Raw genomic sequence first — 16,991 nt, 5'->3', positions numbered from 1 at the left:
TGGCGTTGGTATGCTTTACGATACCCAGATAGTGTGATCTATCCATAGAGCAGCCTCTTGCTCAATATACGAATTCCTCTCCTACAAGCCTCTCGCTCAGTTTCCACAGCCTCTCTGGGTCTTTCGGGTTCGTCGCCGTTGGCTGCACCTCTTGCGGCGCTACGTTGGCGTTGTCAAGATACGCGCCGTTGTAATTGTCCAATCTCGTATCGAAAGCGGCAACAACATGGGTAGCCGCACACTCGTCGAGCGACTTCACGTCAAACTCACGAGCCCAGCCGATCTCTTTGTCTTTGGCCACTGTATGCTTGTCAGAAACATCTTCGGCCCAACTTTCGACTACGGCAACTTACCAACACTCTTCATGTCTTCATCGTCGAACTTCTCAGCAAGAGATGTCCCAAGCGTCACTCCCGGATGCAGACTATACGCTTTCAACCCCTTCGAGCCCAGCTTTTTTGCCAACGCATAAGAGAACAATATGTTCGCCGTCTTACTCTGACCATATGCTTCCCACTGATCATAGACTTTGCCATCTTGGAAATTCGAATCGTCGAATCGCACACCACTGAAGCGATGACCATCACTGGATATGTTGACGATTCGAGGTGCCTTAGCGGCAAGGATCTTGGGCATGATGAGATTGGTGAAGAGGAAATGACCGATGTGGTTGCATCCGAATTGGTTCTCGATACCGTCCGCTGTTGTACGGTAGGGACCCTTCATTATGCCTGCTGAGTTGACGACAACATCGATGTGGGATTCCGGATATGCGAGAACTTCGTTCGCGGCTTCGCGGACTTGCTTTTGCGATGCCAGATCTAGGGTTAAGATGCGCACTTCGACATTGGCGCTCGCTGGGTTGGATTTGATCTTATCGGATGTGGCTTGCACTTTTGATGGCGAGCGACCAGCGAGGATCAGAAGAGCGGGTTTATGCTTTGCGATCTCTTCGACAAACGTTGCTCCTAGGCCGCCTTGCGTTACGCCAGTCGTCAAGACGATCTTGCCAGCTATGTTGGACGCGTTGTCTGCTGCGATGGTTGAGGCAAGCGCGTTCTGGCGATTGTAGGGCAGTGGTGAAGACATGACAGTACGCTGTTTGGAGGAAAGATGAAGAGGATCCTTGTAGTCGTAGACAAATAGATCTATTTAGAGTTATTGATTTTTGACAAATCAGGCCAGGACACCTCTCTATAAATGTCGTTGATCAGGGAGCCGCCTAGATAATGTCATGCCGGTTGACTTAGGCTTAACTCCGTCCGCTGTAAGTCCGCGTCTCCATTGAGAACTGTTCACCGATGAATAATAGAGAGACTTATTACATTTATTAGTTGCAAACCGGCATATCGATATGTAGCTTCAGCGGAATAATTGGCACAGTACAATGTGACGTCACAGATTGTAGACACCGAGAATACATACTGCATGCTCTGCTATGCGAGTTTTGACATCGAGAGCGATACAGTTAATGTGATGATCTAGGTAGTGTCCTTTGTTGTGTTGTTGAAACTGAAAATCTGCCGAAGTGTTGGTCGTAAAGTGTATCTACTGCAACAAGAAGATTGGAATTTGGGTAGCATGAGGCCGATGAGGCTACACATCATGCCACTGTTCAGAGGTCTTACATACCTTACATACGAAGAAGATCTCACAGAAAGAAACCATGGGAAGTATAGAGCGCTTGCCATAATCTGGTGGTGTACACGGTAATGTATATTGGAGGAAGCGATCTAGGGTATAACAACCAGCGCATGCGTCCATGCTCCATTTTCCTGTCTCCTCCTCTTCCTTTTCCCGGCATGATGTAGCCGTGACTATGCAGCGCCTGGCGCTTTTGCCTTTTCCTGGGCTTCGAGCTTTCTCCGTGCTGCCAGAATCATCTCCTCTCGCCGTCTTTGCAAGTTCGCTTGCCTCTCACTCTTGTCTGCACTCCATGATTTCGCCTTCGGCTGCTCCTCCTGTGCCGGCTGCGAGACTTGGCTAAGTTTCGAGGACAGATTGTATCGTGTTATCAGATCGGGATGTGCGGGTCTCGCTGGGGCTGGGGATGCTCGCGCCGGTGTAGCTGCGACTCGCGGTGCCGGTGTTGGTATTTGGAAAGACGCTGGTGCCTGTGCATGTGTTAGCATATGTCGACGGCATGACAGGATTCAAATCGAAAGACTTACCGTGTCTAACCCTCGCCCGCTCAGGGCCCGCTCCGTTGTCGCCGCAACGTTTCCGCCATTCCTCTGCAGATCCCATGCGATGTCGCGTCTGCTCAACTGCGGCAGCATCTCAGCGACTTGGTCTATTTGCGCAGGGCTCACGCGGAGTGCAGCGCGGTTCGCCGCAGCTCGCGTGCCTGGGGCCGCCGCCGTCGGCTTTCTCAAGTACCATCGTACAGCAAGGAACGTGACGACGATGAAAACGATGACTTGGGGAATGTTGATGCTCTGTTCCGCCATGACTCTATCTGCGGTATGAGTCGGAGGCTCGTGAGTCGATGCGCTGTGATTGTGTATGAACCGAGGTGCGGCGTAAAGTGCGTTGGTAGCAGCCGAGACTCGCAAACGGGTACCAAAGTTGTAGTTATCTGAGCAAACGTGATTTCGGATCACCGATTGCTTTCAGATTTCAAACGAGAGCGCGATAGCGGTATGAGCGAATTTACGGACAGTGTATTGAACAGTGTTCTATCAAGTTCAAGTGAGGTCGCCATGTTTCGGACGAGCCTCGGCGAATAGCGAATCACCGAAAGGCCAAGGACCCGCGCTGACCCCTTGATGCCTTTCACTCTCGCGACCCACAAGTTCGCGCCTTCTCCATACTCCACCCTAATCCTTCGTTTCCACCCACGTCGGTCCCAGCCGTCTAGGCATACACTCATTTCCGACGACAATCGCTTCAATATGTTATGACGTTTACATGCTTTGAGATACCCCCAATAGTCTATTCACGTTACACACACGCTACGCGCTTTTGATATATAGTTATGAATGCTCCAGTAATATCACGGAAGCCGCTTCCAGAAGCAGCCCAGGCGCACTTGAAGGCCTCGCCCATTGACACTACTACAATCGGGTCGAAATTGGAAGCACCTTTACCTTCAGATCAACGAACGAAAGATACCATTAGGGTCACCGCTCCACGTGAGGTGCTCTCACCTGGCGATAAGTCAATTCACAATGGAAGGCGGTATGGCCTCACATGTGGTATCTTTACTGGTATAAGAACAAGCCCTTTTGCTTCGACACTCTCTCGTCACTACAACAACTTCCTTCCACCACACAAAAGATACTTCAACAACCACATCAACCGCCGTACACTACTCATCATGATCGGCATCACTTTTGTCTCCCTTCTGGCTCTCATCATCGGTCTTGCAGCAGGCTTGGTTATCCCCTCCAGGTGAGTCTTTGTGCTTTGCCTTCTTCCAATAGCCTCAGCTAACAACACCCATAGCAACAATGCCGTGTCTCCAGCCATCGGCCCCCTAGCTCAAGGCCAAATGACGTTCTACAACCCTGGTTTGGGCGCTTGCGGTCATACTCACGGTGACAACGACGCTGTCATGGCTGTTTCTCACGGACGCTGTAAGTATTGATCTTCGTCAACTCATCTACGAGACACACACTAACACCGTGTTTTAATCAGGGGACGAGGTCAAAACTCCCAACCCCAACGACAACCCACTTTGTGGTAAACAGATTCGAGCTCACCGTGTGGACGAGCGCACTGGCAAGGACGCTGGCGTCCTTGTCACCATTGTCGACAAGTGTAAGTACTCCGGATGGCACACTCCGTCTCACGCCACTTCATATTGCTGTTGCTAATGTTTTGCCAGGCATGGGATGTGCTTACGACGACATCGATGTCAGCCCTTCCGCGTTCGACAAGTTGGCTGATAAAGCCAAGGGAAGGGTCAACGTAGAGTGGTCCTGGGCCTGAGCATTGTCACTTGGTTCGCGTCACACAGTCATGACTCAGGGTTGAGTCGACTGTGACACATTACGGCATCTTCTATTACTCACACACTGGTGTGGCATATATATGCTTTCCAATTCTACTGATGATATACTCTTCTTCTACCTTTTGCTTGATACGTGAGCCTGTTTATGTTGACAGTAACTTTCTATCTTTCGACAATCTACATCTTCCTTGACAGCGCAGTGGCATATGCCATACTGTGCGTAAGTATCCATGCCTCTCGCCAGAAAAAGCAGCGAGTCTTCTTCCAGAACTCTGACAGGGGAGCGGAGCCTCAACATAGGCCGCCCTATTTTCAACGAGGGGATTTCCGAATCGACATTCATTGCGCGTACCGAAACACCAGAAAGCGCACACCAGCCAACTAGCTCTGGAAGAGACCTGAGAAGACCCATATCTTCTGACTGTCACCCCTCACGGAACTCCTCGCGGTGCGACGATCCATACATACCAGATACTTTTGAGGGCGAAACCCTGGCGGGGAACCCTGAGAAACCACTCCCCGAAGTCCCTGTCAGTCCTCTCCAGATACATCTACCATTCCAAGGTTCGAAATTCGACCAAAGCCGGGAGACGGACGACGACCTACCACAGTACGACCACTCAATGGGCCCCAGAGGTACAACCTACGCAAGACGATACAGTACTAGAAGCTCATTTTACCCCGAAACCGAGGACAAGGGTTATGAAGGAGGGGTAGGGCACCTTGAGGCGGGCATGAGAATCTTCAATAATATTACTTCGAACCACTACCCCGCTTCATCACAGCCAGTTGCGAAGGAGACGGAGAGTGAAGCTTTTCAAAGGGACTTGGTCGATGTACCTGTCGAGTCCTCAACGCCAGAAGAGTTTGGAGGATCAAGCGACGTGCCCGAAAAACCTGCCAATGGAGCAATGTCAAAGCGGAAACTCCAGCTTTGTTGGGCAACATTTATCCTGGCAGCTCTTGTCGTAGTTATCGGTGTAATAATAGGATCGCTCAGTTACGTAAAGCATGGCAGCGGGGATAACCAAGACAAAGCGACGATGGAAAGCGAGACGTTCAGTGCTTCGTCAACGCCGCTTCTGACGGAGTCACCAGCCTCTGAGAGAGTCACAAATGCCGCTATACCGTCAGAACCCGTTCCGACGAGTGTCGTGGTTGTTTCGTCTTCCATCGAAACGAGCGAGATCCCATCCTCAACGCCTACGCCTACGCCTACGCCTACGACTACGTCTACGCTTACGCCAACGTCCACTCTCGAGTCCAGCTCAGTACAATCATCGAGTTCCCTCAGCAGCCCGTCCTCCCAATCTTCTAACTTCATGCAAAGTACAGCTGTACTAGAAGATCTTGTTGGGAGGAGCGGCTATCTAGACCAACGTGCTGATGGTTCTCTCCGCTACGATTCGCTTCTGGACTTAGACCAAGGTGGATACCTTGGTCGAAGAGAGGACCTAGAGGACTGTGAGGATATTACTATAACAATTACTACCACGTTGACAACGACGATCACGAGTACTATTCGAACATCTAGAATGGTAGCTTCCAGTGCTGGCAGCGATTCAGCTTCGCCGCAGACGCCAGAGCCCGAACCTGCAGAGACCGGTCCGAAGTGCATAACAAATACTATTTACCATACAGATGATCTACCCATTTCTACAGATACCTGGGATGATACCGATATCCCCAGCAGGGAAGTCTCTTCTGTTGCCGCCGACTCAACGGCTAGTCCAAATACGACACCTCTACCTACCGAAACCTCAGCTACTCTATCTGCAGGTGAAAAGACTGGAGTCATTTCAACATCTTCCGTTGCGCAAGCGGGACGACGAGCAGCACCATATCCGTTGGATAGTTTACGATATCTCCGGCGCTTTTTGACGCTGTTCCTTGAGGATAACGAGCAAAATCGTCATTTGCTTCCTTCTCTGGTCATACCGACTGCGACAACGAAGAATAATGACGTAGATAAAAGCTACAGTGTGAAGGTTCTGAGCACGACAAGCAGCAATGCCGCGGTTCGTCGAGAAGTCCAGCATTGGAAGTTCATGGGCAAACCGAATCCCTCAGTACCTTCGGGGATCCGTGAACGCCGTGAAGTGCCCGCTCAACCACCTTCTCTGCCAGTCCAGGGATCAAAGTACACACGCTGGCAGGCATACTCGCAAGTAAGGAGACAAGTTATACAAATGTGCTACTCTGTCAAAACGTACCAGAATACTACGCTTACTCCCGCGTGGATCCAGACATCTGAAGATCTCAAGATGGGCGAGACGCTCAACAAGAACGTGTGCAACAGCTTCGACCAGGACTTCCCAGAGATAAGCGAAGGAGCAAAATGTGACTATGAGGATGTGTGGAATAGTCTAGAGAACATGATTGGAGTTTTGTGCGCGATGAAGCAGGAAGGTGAGAAGCTGGTACAAGACCTGATACTGCTTTGCGGGGTGAAAGAGGATATCAAGGGAGATATGTATGAATGTGGAGGAGAAGAAGATGGAGGGGTGGTATCCGGCACGGGTACGATGATTGCCGCGTCCTTGATGGAAACCTTCGATAGTGGGCGATCGACAACTAAGGAAGCGCCTGCACTAAGTACAGGTGTCAAAGCCACCCCAGATAGTAGCCAGATTGCGTCCGATGTTCCCAGCTTCTCACTACAACAAAACGCCGTGGAGGATGCAAACCCTCCTCCTGTCGGTCCCTCTGCTAGTCCAGTTGCTTTGACCAACGAGCCTCCACTCATGACCTCCATCGCTAGTCTTCTCGCAACGCCTACCCTCACCACTCCGCCCATTTCCGGGAACTCGCCAGTATCAGCTTCTCCATCTTCTGCCTCGGGAGTTGGAGTACCGCCACAACACCCACCTAATACGCCACCTGCCGACTGGACAATTCCCATGTTGACTTATACCACACAACCAATCACGGATGCTTCAACCTATACCTCAGCCTCATTACGTACCGTACCAACTGACGTAGTCGCCAAAGCGCCAGATTATACAGGAGAACACCTTTCTAGAGACTGGCCAGAATACTTCCCTTTCCCGATCCCCACAGGCTACGTAACTCCCAACATCGTACCCGCAGATCCCCAAATCGGCCACCTGACACATTTTGGCCCTGGTATCGGAGCCTGTGGTGGTGCCGCAATGGAAAGCAATGAGCTTGCTGTCGCCATCAGCTGGGTGCTATATGACATGGGCGAGGATATTGGGGGATCTCCTCTGGAAGAGAATTGGACCTTTCTAGGTACACATGCTGACGGCAAGGACCAAATGATGAGTGCTCTGTGTTTTCGAGGCATCAGAGCGTGGATGGCTGATGATCAGGGGAATAAATTGGTAGAGCAGGAGTTTACGGTGAGAGATCGGTGTACAGCATGCAACGTGACGCATTTGGATATACAGGATGACGTTTTCAGAAAGTACTGGGATGGTGGTGGAGATGATAGAATCAGTGTCACATGGGAGTGGATGCAGCATGCACCTACTGACGTACCAGGATAGAGTTTCGGATTGACCAGTTTCCTAGCAGGGTGTTCAGTATTGGAGTTTTCGGAATTAGTTATAGAGCTATAGGTGTAGATTTAGAATCCGTTTCTGCTGCTTGAAGGAGTTCTTATCCCGCGTTACCTCCAGCGTTGGTCCAGTGCTTCGCAATGGTCTCACTAGGCAGTACGCCGTGATTCTTCTTCATCGCAAATACCTTCAATGGCCCACCTTTCTCATCGTAGACTAGCACGGCTGCGCGCTCCTTCGTACGTGCGACGGCATCTCTTAGTTCTGCAAGCAAGCTCACCATCTTGCGTAGCCTGCCTTGATTCGCTTCCTCCCATCGGGGGTACTCCTTCTCAGCATGACTGATGCTCACCGAGCGCACCGTACCCTTGTCATGGTTACCGTTCATGAAGAAGGGCGTACGGCCGAACCAAAGCTGCGGTAGTGCTTCTGTAAGACGTGCGACCTTCTTGGCTTTGATCTCCGCGAGCTTGGACGGATCCACGAAGTTTCCCTTTTCGACAACTATGGTAGGCTTATCGGCGGGGTTCTTTCGAGTGTTAAATTGAGCTGGTAGCGAGCCTACTATGTTCAGCTGCGCCATAGCAGCGCTCGTCGTTTCAATGGGCTCATCAATAAGCTGTTCAGACTTCGAGCCGAGGACGACATCCGGGTCGTTATAATATGCATCGACTTCAAAACGGACAATACAGTCCAAAGGGCCGATATGGTACCGAATGACCCTGTGATGACTGCTAGAGTTCCCCATTCCATGATCAGGCATTGTGAAGGCCTTCTCGAAGTTGTGTCCGTAGCCCGCGTTTGGTGCACCATGGATCATTTGCTGAGCGTTCCGTTCTTTACGGCTAACAACGAGCGTATTTCCGACCATATGCAAGCCCATGCAGAAAGTGTCGAGTCTCCTCCCAGCCGAAAAATCGAGTAGCTTGCGCAGACTGTTGCGGTTGGCGATGATGTCGACTTGGTCTAGCACGACGTTGGGCTTCATCACAGCAAGGGCAGCGAAGACGGGCTCGAAAGGATACTTGGGTACGCGAGATGCATTCTGATCGACGAAGTGTCTCCCGGAGTCCTGAGCAAGAGTGGTCGGCAGTGGTGGAGGATTCCATCTTGGGGGTGCACCAGGAACATGGATGGATCCATCATACTGCCAGTTGTAGCTACACAAAGTCTCGAAGCCACGCGCAGACGAAACCTTGGTGGTGTCTGGCTCCAGTGTTGCTGCTTCTATCGTGCGTACGGGCAACCCGGTGGTCTCCCGGAACATCCATGACGTTTTCCAAGAAGGCGCCTGGTGTGGAAGCTGTGCCCGGGGTTGTCCTGCTTTCGCAGATTGAGGCCTCAATCCCTTTGATGGGACTGCGTCTCCTTGAGCTAATATCGGAAGCTTCCCTTTAACGGGTACCTTCACTGTTGCAACTTCTGCTGACGCCAAAGAAGTTGTTACGGGCGGAGATGCTTTCGCTCCATTTCGCCTAGCACGCTCTCTATGTGTGGAGTCAGACTTGAGTGGAAATTGGGGCAAGATGGGCCTACTCACAGTTTTGAAGGACGCGCATTTCGTGCTTTCGGCCGTATAGCATCGTCTTCTTTGGTTACTACAGTCCCGGCCGTTGTAGGGGGATCGCCGTCAATAAATGCCTCATGGGCTTGTAGCGCATTCGATGCTACTGAACTCTCGAATTCCACTGTTGCTGAATCCTGATTCTTGTGCTGGCTGCGCTTCTGTTAGTTGTCTGTACACTCGTACAGACCAGTGTCAGCGCAATACTTACCGCCTTCTACCACGTTGGCGTTTCTTGACCGGAGCGACCTTTTCACCTGACTTCTGCTCCCCAGTGGCTATTGGGATTCCACCGTCGTCAAGAGTACCTGGTCCCGTAGCGGGAGGCTGAGCCACGGATTGCGACATGTTTAGTGGAGTTGTTGGCTTGTTAAGAGTTCATATGCCAGCGTGACAGGAGTAGCATGCGTCGAGTAGCAACCATAAGGCAGAACCCGTGTAGCGGGGTAGCTGTTGCGCGCATCAGAATATGCTTGCACAGCCTAAGTTTGAGACTGCCAAGTCTGTGCGCCGTCAGAGTCTGCTGGATTGGCTGAGTGAAGGCGAAGAGAAGTGCGCAGCCTTGGATGCCTATGCATTGGAGAAAGCATCATCGATAATACGCGGGATGAAGCGCGTCCGATATGCCTATAATCCGACCAGTCGACCCTTTACATATGGCATAGATGTTACTGGAGGCGATGAAGCCGGGGTCGAACAATCTAGGCGTGGTGTTTGGGGAGTTTGTGGAGGTGCAGGTCTCACGTGCGCAGGCGATAATGATTGGCAGGGTCTGGATCGGTTACGCGTCATTCCTCTCGGAGTCGGCAGCATCCTTCAACTTAATTCCTACGATGCACACGACCATCTCCGGGCTTGATGCTTCACTTCTACGCTTCTTACTTCCCCCTACTACTTTTAATGTCTAGTTAACTTCTGCACACGTCTCTTGGTCTGTCGTCTCCGCATGCTTGGCAAACCTCCTCCGCCGCAGCGTTAGGCGCACTATCTGCAATGTCGACCGTCTTCGCCTCCCTGGTACGCCCGCCCAAGCTGCGACGCGCTTCCGCAGCTACGCAGCCCGCGGCCCAGCCTCCACCCTCGATCGACAGTCATGGCCTCGACGAGCCCGACCTGCGCGACCTCAATGCCGCCCTGCAAGCGCTTACCGACATCTTCCCCGACCTGCAACCCGAGGTTTTCCGAGAGATGCTGTCTACATTTAGCGAAGAGAGCAGGCTACAGGTCGTCACTGAGACGCTTCTAAAGCATGGCGACAAGTACGTGCGGGGCCGGTACAGGAAGCCCGCTGAGCAGGAAGAGCAGCGGGAGACGGCGCAGAAGTACAAATACCGCAAAGAAGACGCACCGAGAGACACTCGAGGCGTACCGCTTGCGCTGGAAGAAAAGTTTCGGTCACGAAGATACAAGGAGGCTGCCAAAGAAGCGCTGTACCAGGAATTCAAAGGCCTGAGCCACTCGACCATCAAGGCGGTGCTGGCTGAATACAACCACAGCTATACGCATGCACGGCCGACGCTATTGGAACTATCAACTAGAAGCTGGAGGTCTAGCATCACCAACTTCCTGATGCGACGGAAGGCGCCGACGGCCAGTGATCATCCCCTGGTCATATGGACTCCCGCCGACGAACGCCTGAACCGTCCATCTATGCCACTTCTCGTAAAGACACGAAGCGACGAGCTGAATCAGGAGCTTTACAACGCACTTATTGTACCGGAACATGAGAAATACCGGAACGCTCAATTGCGACAGGACTATGACTTGGCCATGCAATGGAACGAAGAGGAGGCCGAGCGTGAAGGCGAGATGTACGACTGCGAATGCTGCTTCATACCCAACACGCTTCAGCAGATGTCGACCTGCGACATCGACGGCCACTACATCTGCTTCCGTTGCATACGGCATGCTATCAACGCTGCCCTCTACGACCAGGGCTGGGCGCGTAACATCAACACGGACCTGTGTACCCTGAAATGCATAGCGCCTATGACCGGTGGCTCCGAAGAGTGTCGTGGCTGCATACCCTTCTCCTTTGTGAAGCGCGCTCTTTTGGAAGAGCAAGATGGAAAGGACAATCTGAACAAACTCAACGAGCGCTTCGCTAGCGATGCACTGACCAGATCTCAGCTACCACTCGTACAGTGTCCCTTCTGCTCGTATGCCGAGTTGGATGACCTCGCGCTTCCAGATACCAACCTCTTCGCCAGCCTACGATTCAAATCCCGCCCACTCATACTGGCTTCGCTGGCATCGGTGCCCTTATTCGAGTTGCTGTGCTTCCAAGCCACGCGAGCCTTACTTTTCGCATTTATTCTTATCTACACCTTCGTCACCATCACATTTCGCCTGCCCGTCATCGCACCCTTTCGATCCGCCCTCAGGCGTGTCCACCTAAAGCGTCGCGGCCTTCGGTTTCAGTGTCTCTCCCCAAGCTGTGGTCGCGCATCCTGCCTCTCGTGCTCCCTTCCCTGGCATGACCCCCACACATGTTTCTCTTCCCAACTCACGTCCCTTCGTCTTACACTCGAACGTGCTACCACAGACGCAGTCAAGCGTACCTGTCCTCAATGCAACCTAGGCTTTGTAAAATCTGAGGGCTGCAATAAGCTCGTTTGTCTTTGTGGGTACAGCATGTGCTACATCTGCCGACAGGGTCTTGCGAATGAGGGCTATCAACACTTCTGTGGACACTTCCGTGAACGGCCCGGACAGCCATGCGGCGAGTGCAACAAATGTGATCTATACCGCGTCGAGGACGAAGAGAGGGTAGTCAAGAGGGCCAAAGATAAGGCCGAGGCAGAGTGGTGGGAAGCGCAGGGCGATGGCGCGAAGGAAGGGCTGCAGAAAGAGGTCGGGAAGAACGAAGGCTCCGCGGCGAAAGGGGTGGCGGGGCTGAAGAGAGGAAATTGGGAAGCCTGGATCGAAGGCGTACTGGATAGTGTGCTTGTTTAATTATTTGCTGTTGGCGTTCGGATGTGGCCACAGATCGTCAGAAATATTGATACCCAGAATTGATATTGTACAGCGTCCCTCGTGGACGCCATCTTAGTTGCAACTCTTTTGATCAGTCCCCGTGATGGCTGTTCTATCGATAGTGAGACATCCTTCAAGTGACATTACAATTTTCGATATTTGACGTGCACATTCTTTGTGCAAGACATGATACATTTATCCCCAGCTCTTCCAGCGGAATGTCTGGCATATACGCGAGAATGAATACTGCATCAATCCTTCTCCCGGGGTCCAGGGTTTACAGAAATGTAGAGCGTTCGTAACGGAGGAAGTGGTGAAGATAAGTGCGTTCTTGCGTACACTTCCGTTCTGCAGGGCTTATTTCCGAGATATCGCTCTTACCTTTTGCAGTTGCTAAACATACAAAGTCCATAGGCGCTCACGACGTTGGCTACCGTTGTACCCCTCATCAGGGACCAACACACCACCTTCCTAACGTCACCTAGCGCCCCGCAAGCGAACGGGGAGCGTTATCAGCCGCGATACTATCTCCACTGACATCATCACGTCTACACATTAGCAATCTGCTATCACACGCTGCGTTCTTGGCTATCCCTCGGAGGAAAGATCTCGCTATGTCGCCTACGATGCAGGCTAGAGATCTGTGACCTATCGCGCATTCATCGGCTTGTCGTTACAGGGTTCACGATAAGGGATGCTGGTCGGAAGAAACGATGTTTGGCTGCCATTGAGGACGCAGAAGCGATCTTCGATAGATGCTCCTTGATAGGTAATGCTGTGTGCCGGGTATGAGGTCGGCATGCATGTGAGGGGCGACACGGCAATGCAGATGTCAATATAGTAGGGTACTGGGTTGGTTACATATACCATGTCGCACCGCATGCTACATGAAAACCAATCGAGAATAATATCGACTTTACCTGTCCTCGTCTCTGTATCGGCAAGATGAGTATCCCGGAGAAAGAGATAGCCCACGAGTCAAAATCGGGCGACACTTCTCCATCGCGACCGCATTCAGATGTCGAGATTGGTACCGTCGAGGAGCCATCCAACAACGGCGATGAGGCGCTCAAATTTCTCAAGAATGCACACAATGTCGGTGCTCTTACGCCAGAGGATGAGCGAAGACTGGTTCGGAAAATTGATTGGATGATCATGCCATTGATGTGGTGTTGTTACTGCTTGCAGTATCTGGACAAGACACTAGGTATGTCAGATCTTTACATTACTGCATCACTACTCTGTAAGCGAGCATACTGACAGTTCATACCAGTGAATTACGCGGCTGTGATGGGTCTCTACGAGGACGCGAACATCAACACGGCACAATTCTCCAACCTCGCTCTCTTCTTTTACGTATCTTACCTCGCGCTTGAGTTCCCTCATGGCTACAGCATGCAGCGTCTGCCCACTGCAAAGTACCTCGGTGCAGCTGTAATACTCTGGGGTCTTGTCACGGCACTTACTTGCGTGTGCAAGAACTACGGCGCTCTAGTCGCTACACGCGTCCTGTTGGGTTGCTTCGAGTCGGCCGTCGCGCCCAGCTTGATCCTGATAACTTCGATGTGGTACAAGAAGAAAGAACAACCGCTGCGAACCGGTATCTGGTATCTAGGAGTTGGTAAGTCCTGGCTGTACCAAATGCATGTGAGATATATACTGACTTTCGACTTCTACCCCTGCAGGAACAGGAACGATTATTGGAAGTCTCATCAGTTTCGGCTTCCAGCACTACGAAAGTGACACTTTTACTAGCTGGCAGATCATGTTCTTGGTCGTCGGGCTAGTTACCGTATCAGTAGGGATAACTGGTACGTTATCTCTATCTCTGGTTCTCGGAATGATACTGACTCATGTAGTGGTGTTGCTCCTTCCCGACAACCCGATGTCTTCTCGCCTAACCCCATCAGAGAAGGTATGGGCCATCGAACGCCTACGCGAGAACCAAACTGGCATCGAGAACACGCATTTCAAGTTTCACCAAGTGCTCGACTGTTTCAAAGATCCACAGACATGGATGCTATCAATCATCACCATATCATCCAATGTACCCAACGGTGCAGTGTCTTCCTACCAGGCCACGCTCATCAAGTCATTCGGCTTCACCTCTAAGACTACAGCTTTGCTACAACTACCTTCGGGCGCCGTCAGCGTTATTTCGATTCTCATCGCTACGTACCTCGCCGGCCGTTTTAACCAACGCGCACTGAATGTAGTCTCCTTGCTTATACCCGGCGCACTTGGAGGCTGCCTCATGGCTTTCCTTCCCGGCGAGTCCAGAGTAGGAAAGCTCATCGGGAACTACCTTACCAACTGCATTGGCTCCAGCTTACCGCTCCTCTACTCCTGGGTGTCTGCCAACATTGCCGGTCACACGAAGAAAGTAACCATGAACGCTATTTTGCTCATGTCTTTCTGTCTGGGAAACATCATCGGACCTTTAACATTCCGCCAAGGCGATGGGCCTGATTTCATACCAGCCAAGGTCACCATCGTAGTGACTTGCGCATTTGCGGCTGCTATGGCGCTCGTGTTGAGAGCCTACTACATGTGGGAGAACAAGAAGAGGGATCGAGAGGATGCTGGGACGCATCTTGAGAATGAAGAGTTCCTTGATTTGACGGATCGCGAAAATAGGCGGTTCAGGTATAGGTTATAGGTTGGGCAAAAGGATAGGTAGCCTAATGAGAAAGCGCGAGGCGGTTCAGCACGAACCTCCTTATCACACTCAAATCACCGGCCATATTGAGTTGGACTTCATCAGATGCAAGAAACACATAAGTTGATCGACGCTAATTTACATTCCACAGTCCACCCCACCCTACGGGGTACCGGCACTTCCTCGCAGCTCACTAATGATGATATCCGCCGCCTTCTCACCAATGACAAGTGCCGTGTTATTCGTGTTACCACCCACATTCTCCGGAGGGATACTGAGATCCGCAATCTTCAACCCCTTAACGCCGTGCACGTTCAAGGAGGAATCAACAACACCATCCTCCTCCCTTGGTGCCATCTTGCACGTGCCAAGTGAGTGCCACGTTGTGTTGACGTTCTCTCGTAGCCATTGCTCGATGGCAGCATCATCTTCCTTGCTGTAGACCAAGTCCTTGACGTTTTCCAAAGGCCCTTCGACATTCTCTTGTAGGGCGACCGCGGAATCGGCAGCGAACTTTGGATGGCCCGCAGCCAATTCGCCACGGTAGAACTGCGTACGTCGCAAGATCTCGCGTTGCTTCTTGTACGCCCAGATCTGCTTCTTGAGGTCGATGTCGTCTTTGTCGTTGAAGAAGCCCACGTCGAAGTCTAGTGGGTCGTCATGCTTTGGACCGGTGATGTGCATATGTCCGCGCGAGTATGGGTACGCGGTGTAGTTACCTGCTGTGACGTACTGGCCCGCAGGTATGCTTGCTGGGTCGCCCAAGAAGCAAGACACCAGACCGCACAGCATCAACGGACGGTTTGGAGCATCCTTGAAGTCGCGGTTCCACGCTTCTTGGAACTCTGGTCCGAGAGAAGTGACTTCTTCTTCAGTAGGGCGAAGCTTGGAAGATATATCGATGCCGTTCCAGCCTAGCATGGGGTCTTTGTTCTTCATCATCTCGGCAACGTCGGCACGTCCGCTCAGAATGCCATCGATCGTCTGGTCGGGTGCCAGGGCAGTCTTGTAGGGGTAGAGAAGGAGGTGGTGGTCTTGGTAGTCCTTTCCTACACCAGGTAACTCTTCCACAAGAGGTACACCAGCACGTTCGAGGATCTCCTTGGAGCCCAGACCCGAACGTTCGAGAATGGGTGGTGTACCGCAAGCACCAGATGTGACGACGACCAACTTGCAAGCCTTCACAGCCTTCACGGGATGCATGCTCAGACCGATTTCAGCTTGGAATTCTGGGTTTGGTGTGTATTCGACACCCGTGGCACGTTTGTTCTCGTCGAACAGCACGCGCACCACCTTCGATTCGACGAGAACGTGAAGGTTGGAATACCGCTCATCTTCGAGCTTCGGGTGGAGATATGTGTGTGCGGTATCTTGGCGTTTGCCCTCTGGTGAGACGTAGCGTTGCCATCGCGCAATACCGTTGTTATCGTCCAGGTTCTGCAGATCTTCGATCTCAGGGTAGCCGACCTTTTCAGCTGCGCTTATGAAGTCGTCTTCAGCAGCCTTTGCGCGATAACCTCCGTCTGAGACATGGATTGGTCCGCTGTGGCCGTGGTGCTCTTTCGCTCCGGGCCCGTGGTAGGTCTCTAGCTTCTTTAGGTGCGGCCACATCTCCTCAGCTGACCAGCCAGGTGTGTTCCAGCTATCGAAGTCCGATCTTTGTGCTCGTGTGTACATCATGAAATTGATTGAACTGCCTCCGCCCAAGGTACCACCGCAAGGTACAATGGGTTCGCGATCGGCTAGCTGCTTCGACTTGTTTCCTTTGTAGAAGAGAGCGGTCTTGGTGGCAGGCAGTAGGTTCTGCAGGTAGAAAACGGGGTTGACAACGCTGGCGACATCTTTGTTGTTCGCGCCCCCTTCGATTACAAGAATAGAAAGGGAGGGGTCATCTTCAGCAAGTCGACCGGCTATGATACAACCCGCTGTACCGCCTATGCAAAGATGTCAGTGGGGGAATCGATGAGGGTGAATATGATAGACATACCTCCAGCGATGATGACATCTACCTCATTAATGTCGTCTGCAAGCTTGTTGTATATACCCATGATGAAATTCTGTTATGATCTGGGCACTCTGAGAAGATGTTCGGATACCAGATGACAAGTCAAAGAGTCAGATTTGGGAGTCCAGCAATCCGTTTAAGTAAATGTTCAGTATTTCTTTGCCCCTCGCAAACAAAGTTCGGCCACTTACAGTCCATCGCAGACCATTTATCGGATGCCATAGGGCTTTTGTGAACTTGAGTACCGCACTACCCCATCTTCTGCTCTTTTCGGCTTGGCGCCGGTGATACTAGCGGACCCTTTCCGCGCA

At 51.8% G+C, this 16,991-nt stretch overlaps 7 protein-coding genes across 7 annotated transcripts; 3 read left to right on the top strand and 4 right to left on the bottom strand.

Moving 5' to 3' along the window:
* Nucleotides 1-61: 61 nt before the first annotated feature.
* On the bottom strand, nucleotides 62-1,089 carry J4E88_001259 (uncharacterized protein; the record flags this gene model as incomplete). Its single annotated transcript, XM_049394929.1, has 2 exons — nucleotides 62-300; nucleotides 354-1,089. 2 exons carry the CDS (start codon nucleotides 1,087-1,089, stop codon nucleotides 62-64), a joined length of 975 nt encoding a protein of 324 aa, XP_049258793.1.
* Nucleotides 1,090-1,817: 728 nt separating this feature from the next.
* J4E88_001258 (uncharacterized protein) lies at nucleotides 1,818-2,450 on the bottom strand (the record flags this gene model as incomplete). The annotated part of the gene is made up of 2 exons (XM_049394928.1): nucleotides 1,818-2,114; nucleotides 2,172-2,450. The coding sequence occupies 2 exons, from the start codon at nucleotides 2,448-2,450 to the stop codon at nucleotides 1,818-1,820; spliced, it is 576 nt and encodes a 191-aa protein (XP_049258792.1).
* Nucleotides 2,451-3,319: 869 nt separating this feature from the next.
* J4E88_001257 (uncharacterized protein) lies at nucleotides 3,320-3,933 on the top strand (the record flags this gene model as incomplete). Its single annotated transcript, XM_049394927.1, has 4 exons — nucleotides 3,320-3,393; nucleotides 3,448-3,578; nucleotides 3,640-3,762; nucleotides 3,830-3,933. The coding sequence occupies 4 exons, from the start codon at nucleotides 3,320-3,322 to the stop codon at nucleotides 3,931-3,933; spliced, it is 432 nt and encodes a 143-aa protein (XP_049258791.1).
* A 3,643-nt stretch (nucleotides 3,934-7,576) lies between these two features.
* J4E88_001256 (uncharacterized protein) lies at nucleotides 7,577-8,743 on the bottom strand (the record flags this gene model as incomplete). The annotated part of the gene is made up of 1 exon (XM_049394926.1): nucleotides 7,577-8,743. One exon carries the CDS (start codon nucleotides 8,741-8,743, stop codon nucleotides 7,577-7,579), a length of 1,167 nt encoding a protein of 388 aa, XP_049258790.1.
* A 1,290-nt stretch (nucleotides 8,744-10,033) lies between these two features.
* Nucleotides 10,034-11,995, top strand: J4E88_001255 (uncharacterized protein; the record flags this gene model as incomplete). The annotated part of the gene is made up of 1 exon (XM_049394925.1): nucleotides 10,034-11,995. The coding sequence occupies one exon, from the start codon at nucleotides 10,034-10,036 to the stop codon at nucleotides 11,993-11,995; it is 1,962 nt and encodes a 653-aa protein (XP_049258789.1).
* Nucleotides 11,996-12,961: 966 nt separating this feature from the next.
* J4E88_001254 (uncharacterized protein) lies at nucleotides 12,962-14,675 on the top strand (the record flags this gene model as incomplete). Its single annotated transcript, XM_049394924.1, has 4 exons — nucleotides 12,962-13,223; nucleotides 13,290-13,637; nucleotides 13,702-13,827; nucleotides 13,876-14,675. The coding sequence occupies 4 exons, from the start codon at nucleotides 12,962-12,964 to the stop codon at nucleotides 14,673-14,675; spliced, it is 1,536 nt and encodes a 511-aa protein (XP_049258788.1).
* Nucleotides 14,676-14,837: 162 nt separating this feature from the next.
* Nucleotides 14,838-16,723, bottom strand: J4E88_001253 (uncharacterized protein; the record flags this gene model as incomplete). Its single annotated transcript, XM_049394923.1, has 2 exons — nucleotides 14,838-16,609; nucleotides 16,663-16,723. The coding sequence occupies 2 exons, from the start codon at nucleotides 16,721-16,723 to the stop codon at nucleotides 14,838-14,840; spliced, it is 1,833 nt and encodes a 610-aa protein (XP_049258787.1).
* Between the last annotated feature and the right edge of the window lie 268 nt (nucleotides 16,724-16,991).

The sequence above is a fragment of the Alternaria novae-zelandiae genome (genome assembly GCF_023758075.1).
Source record: "Alternaria novae-zelandiae strain BMP 2774 chromosome Unknown scaffold_2, whole genome shotgun sequence".
Lineage (NCBI taxonomy): Eukaryota > Fungi > Ascomycota > Dothideomycetes > Pleosporales > Pleosporaceae > Alternaria > Alternaria novae-zelandiae.
This window is presented reverse-complemented; position numbering and strand designations above follow the sequence as displayed.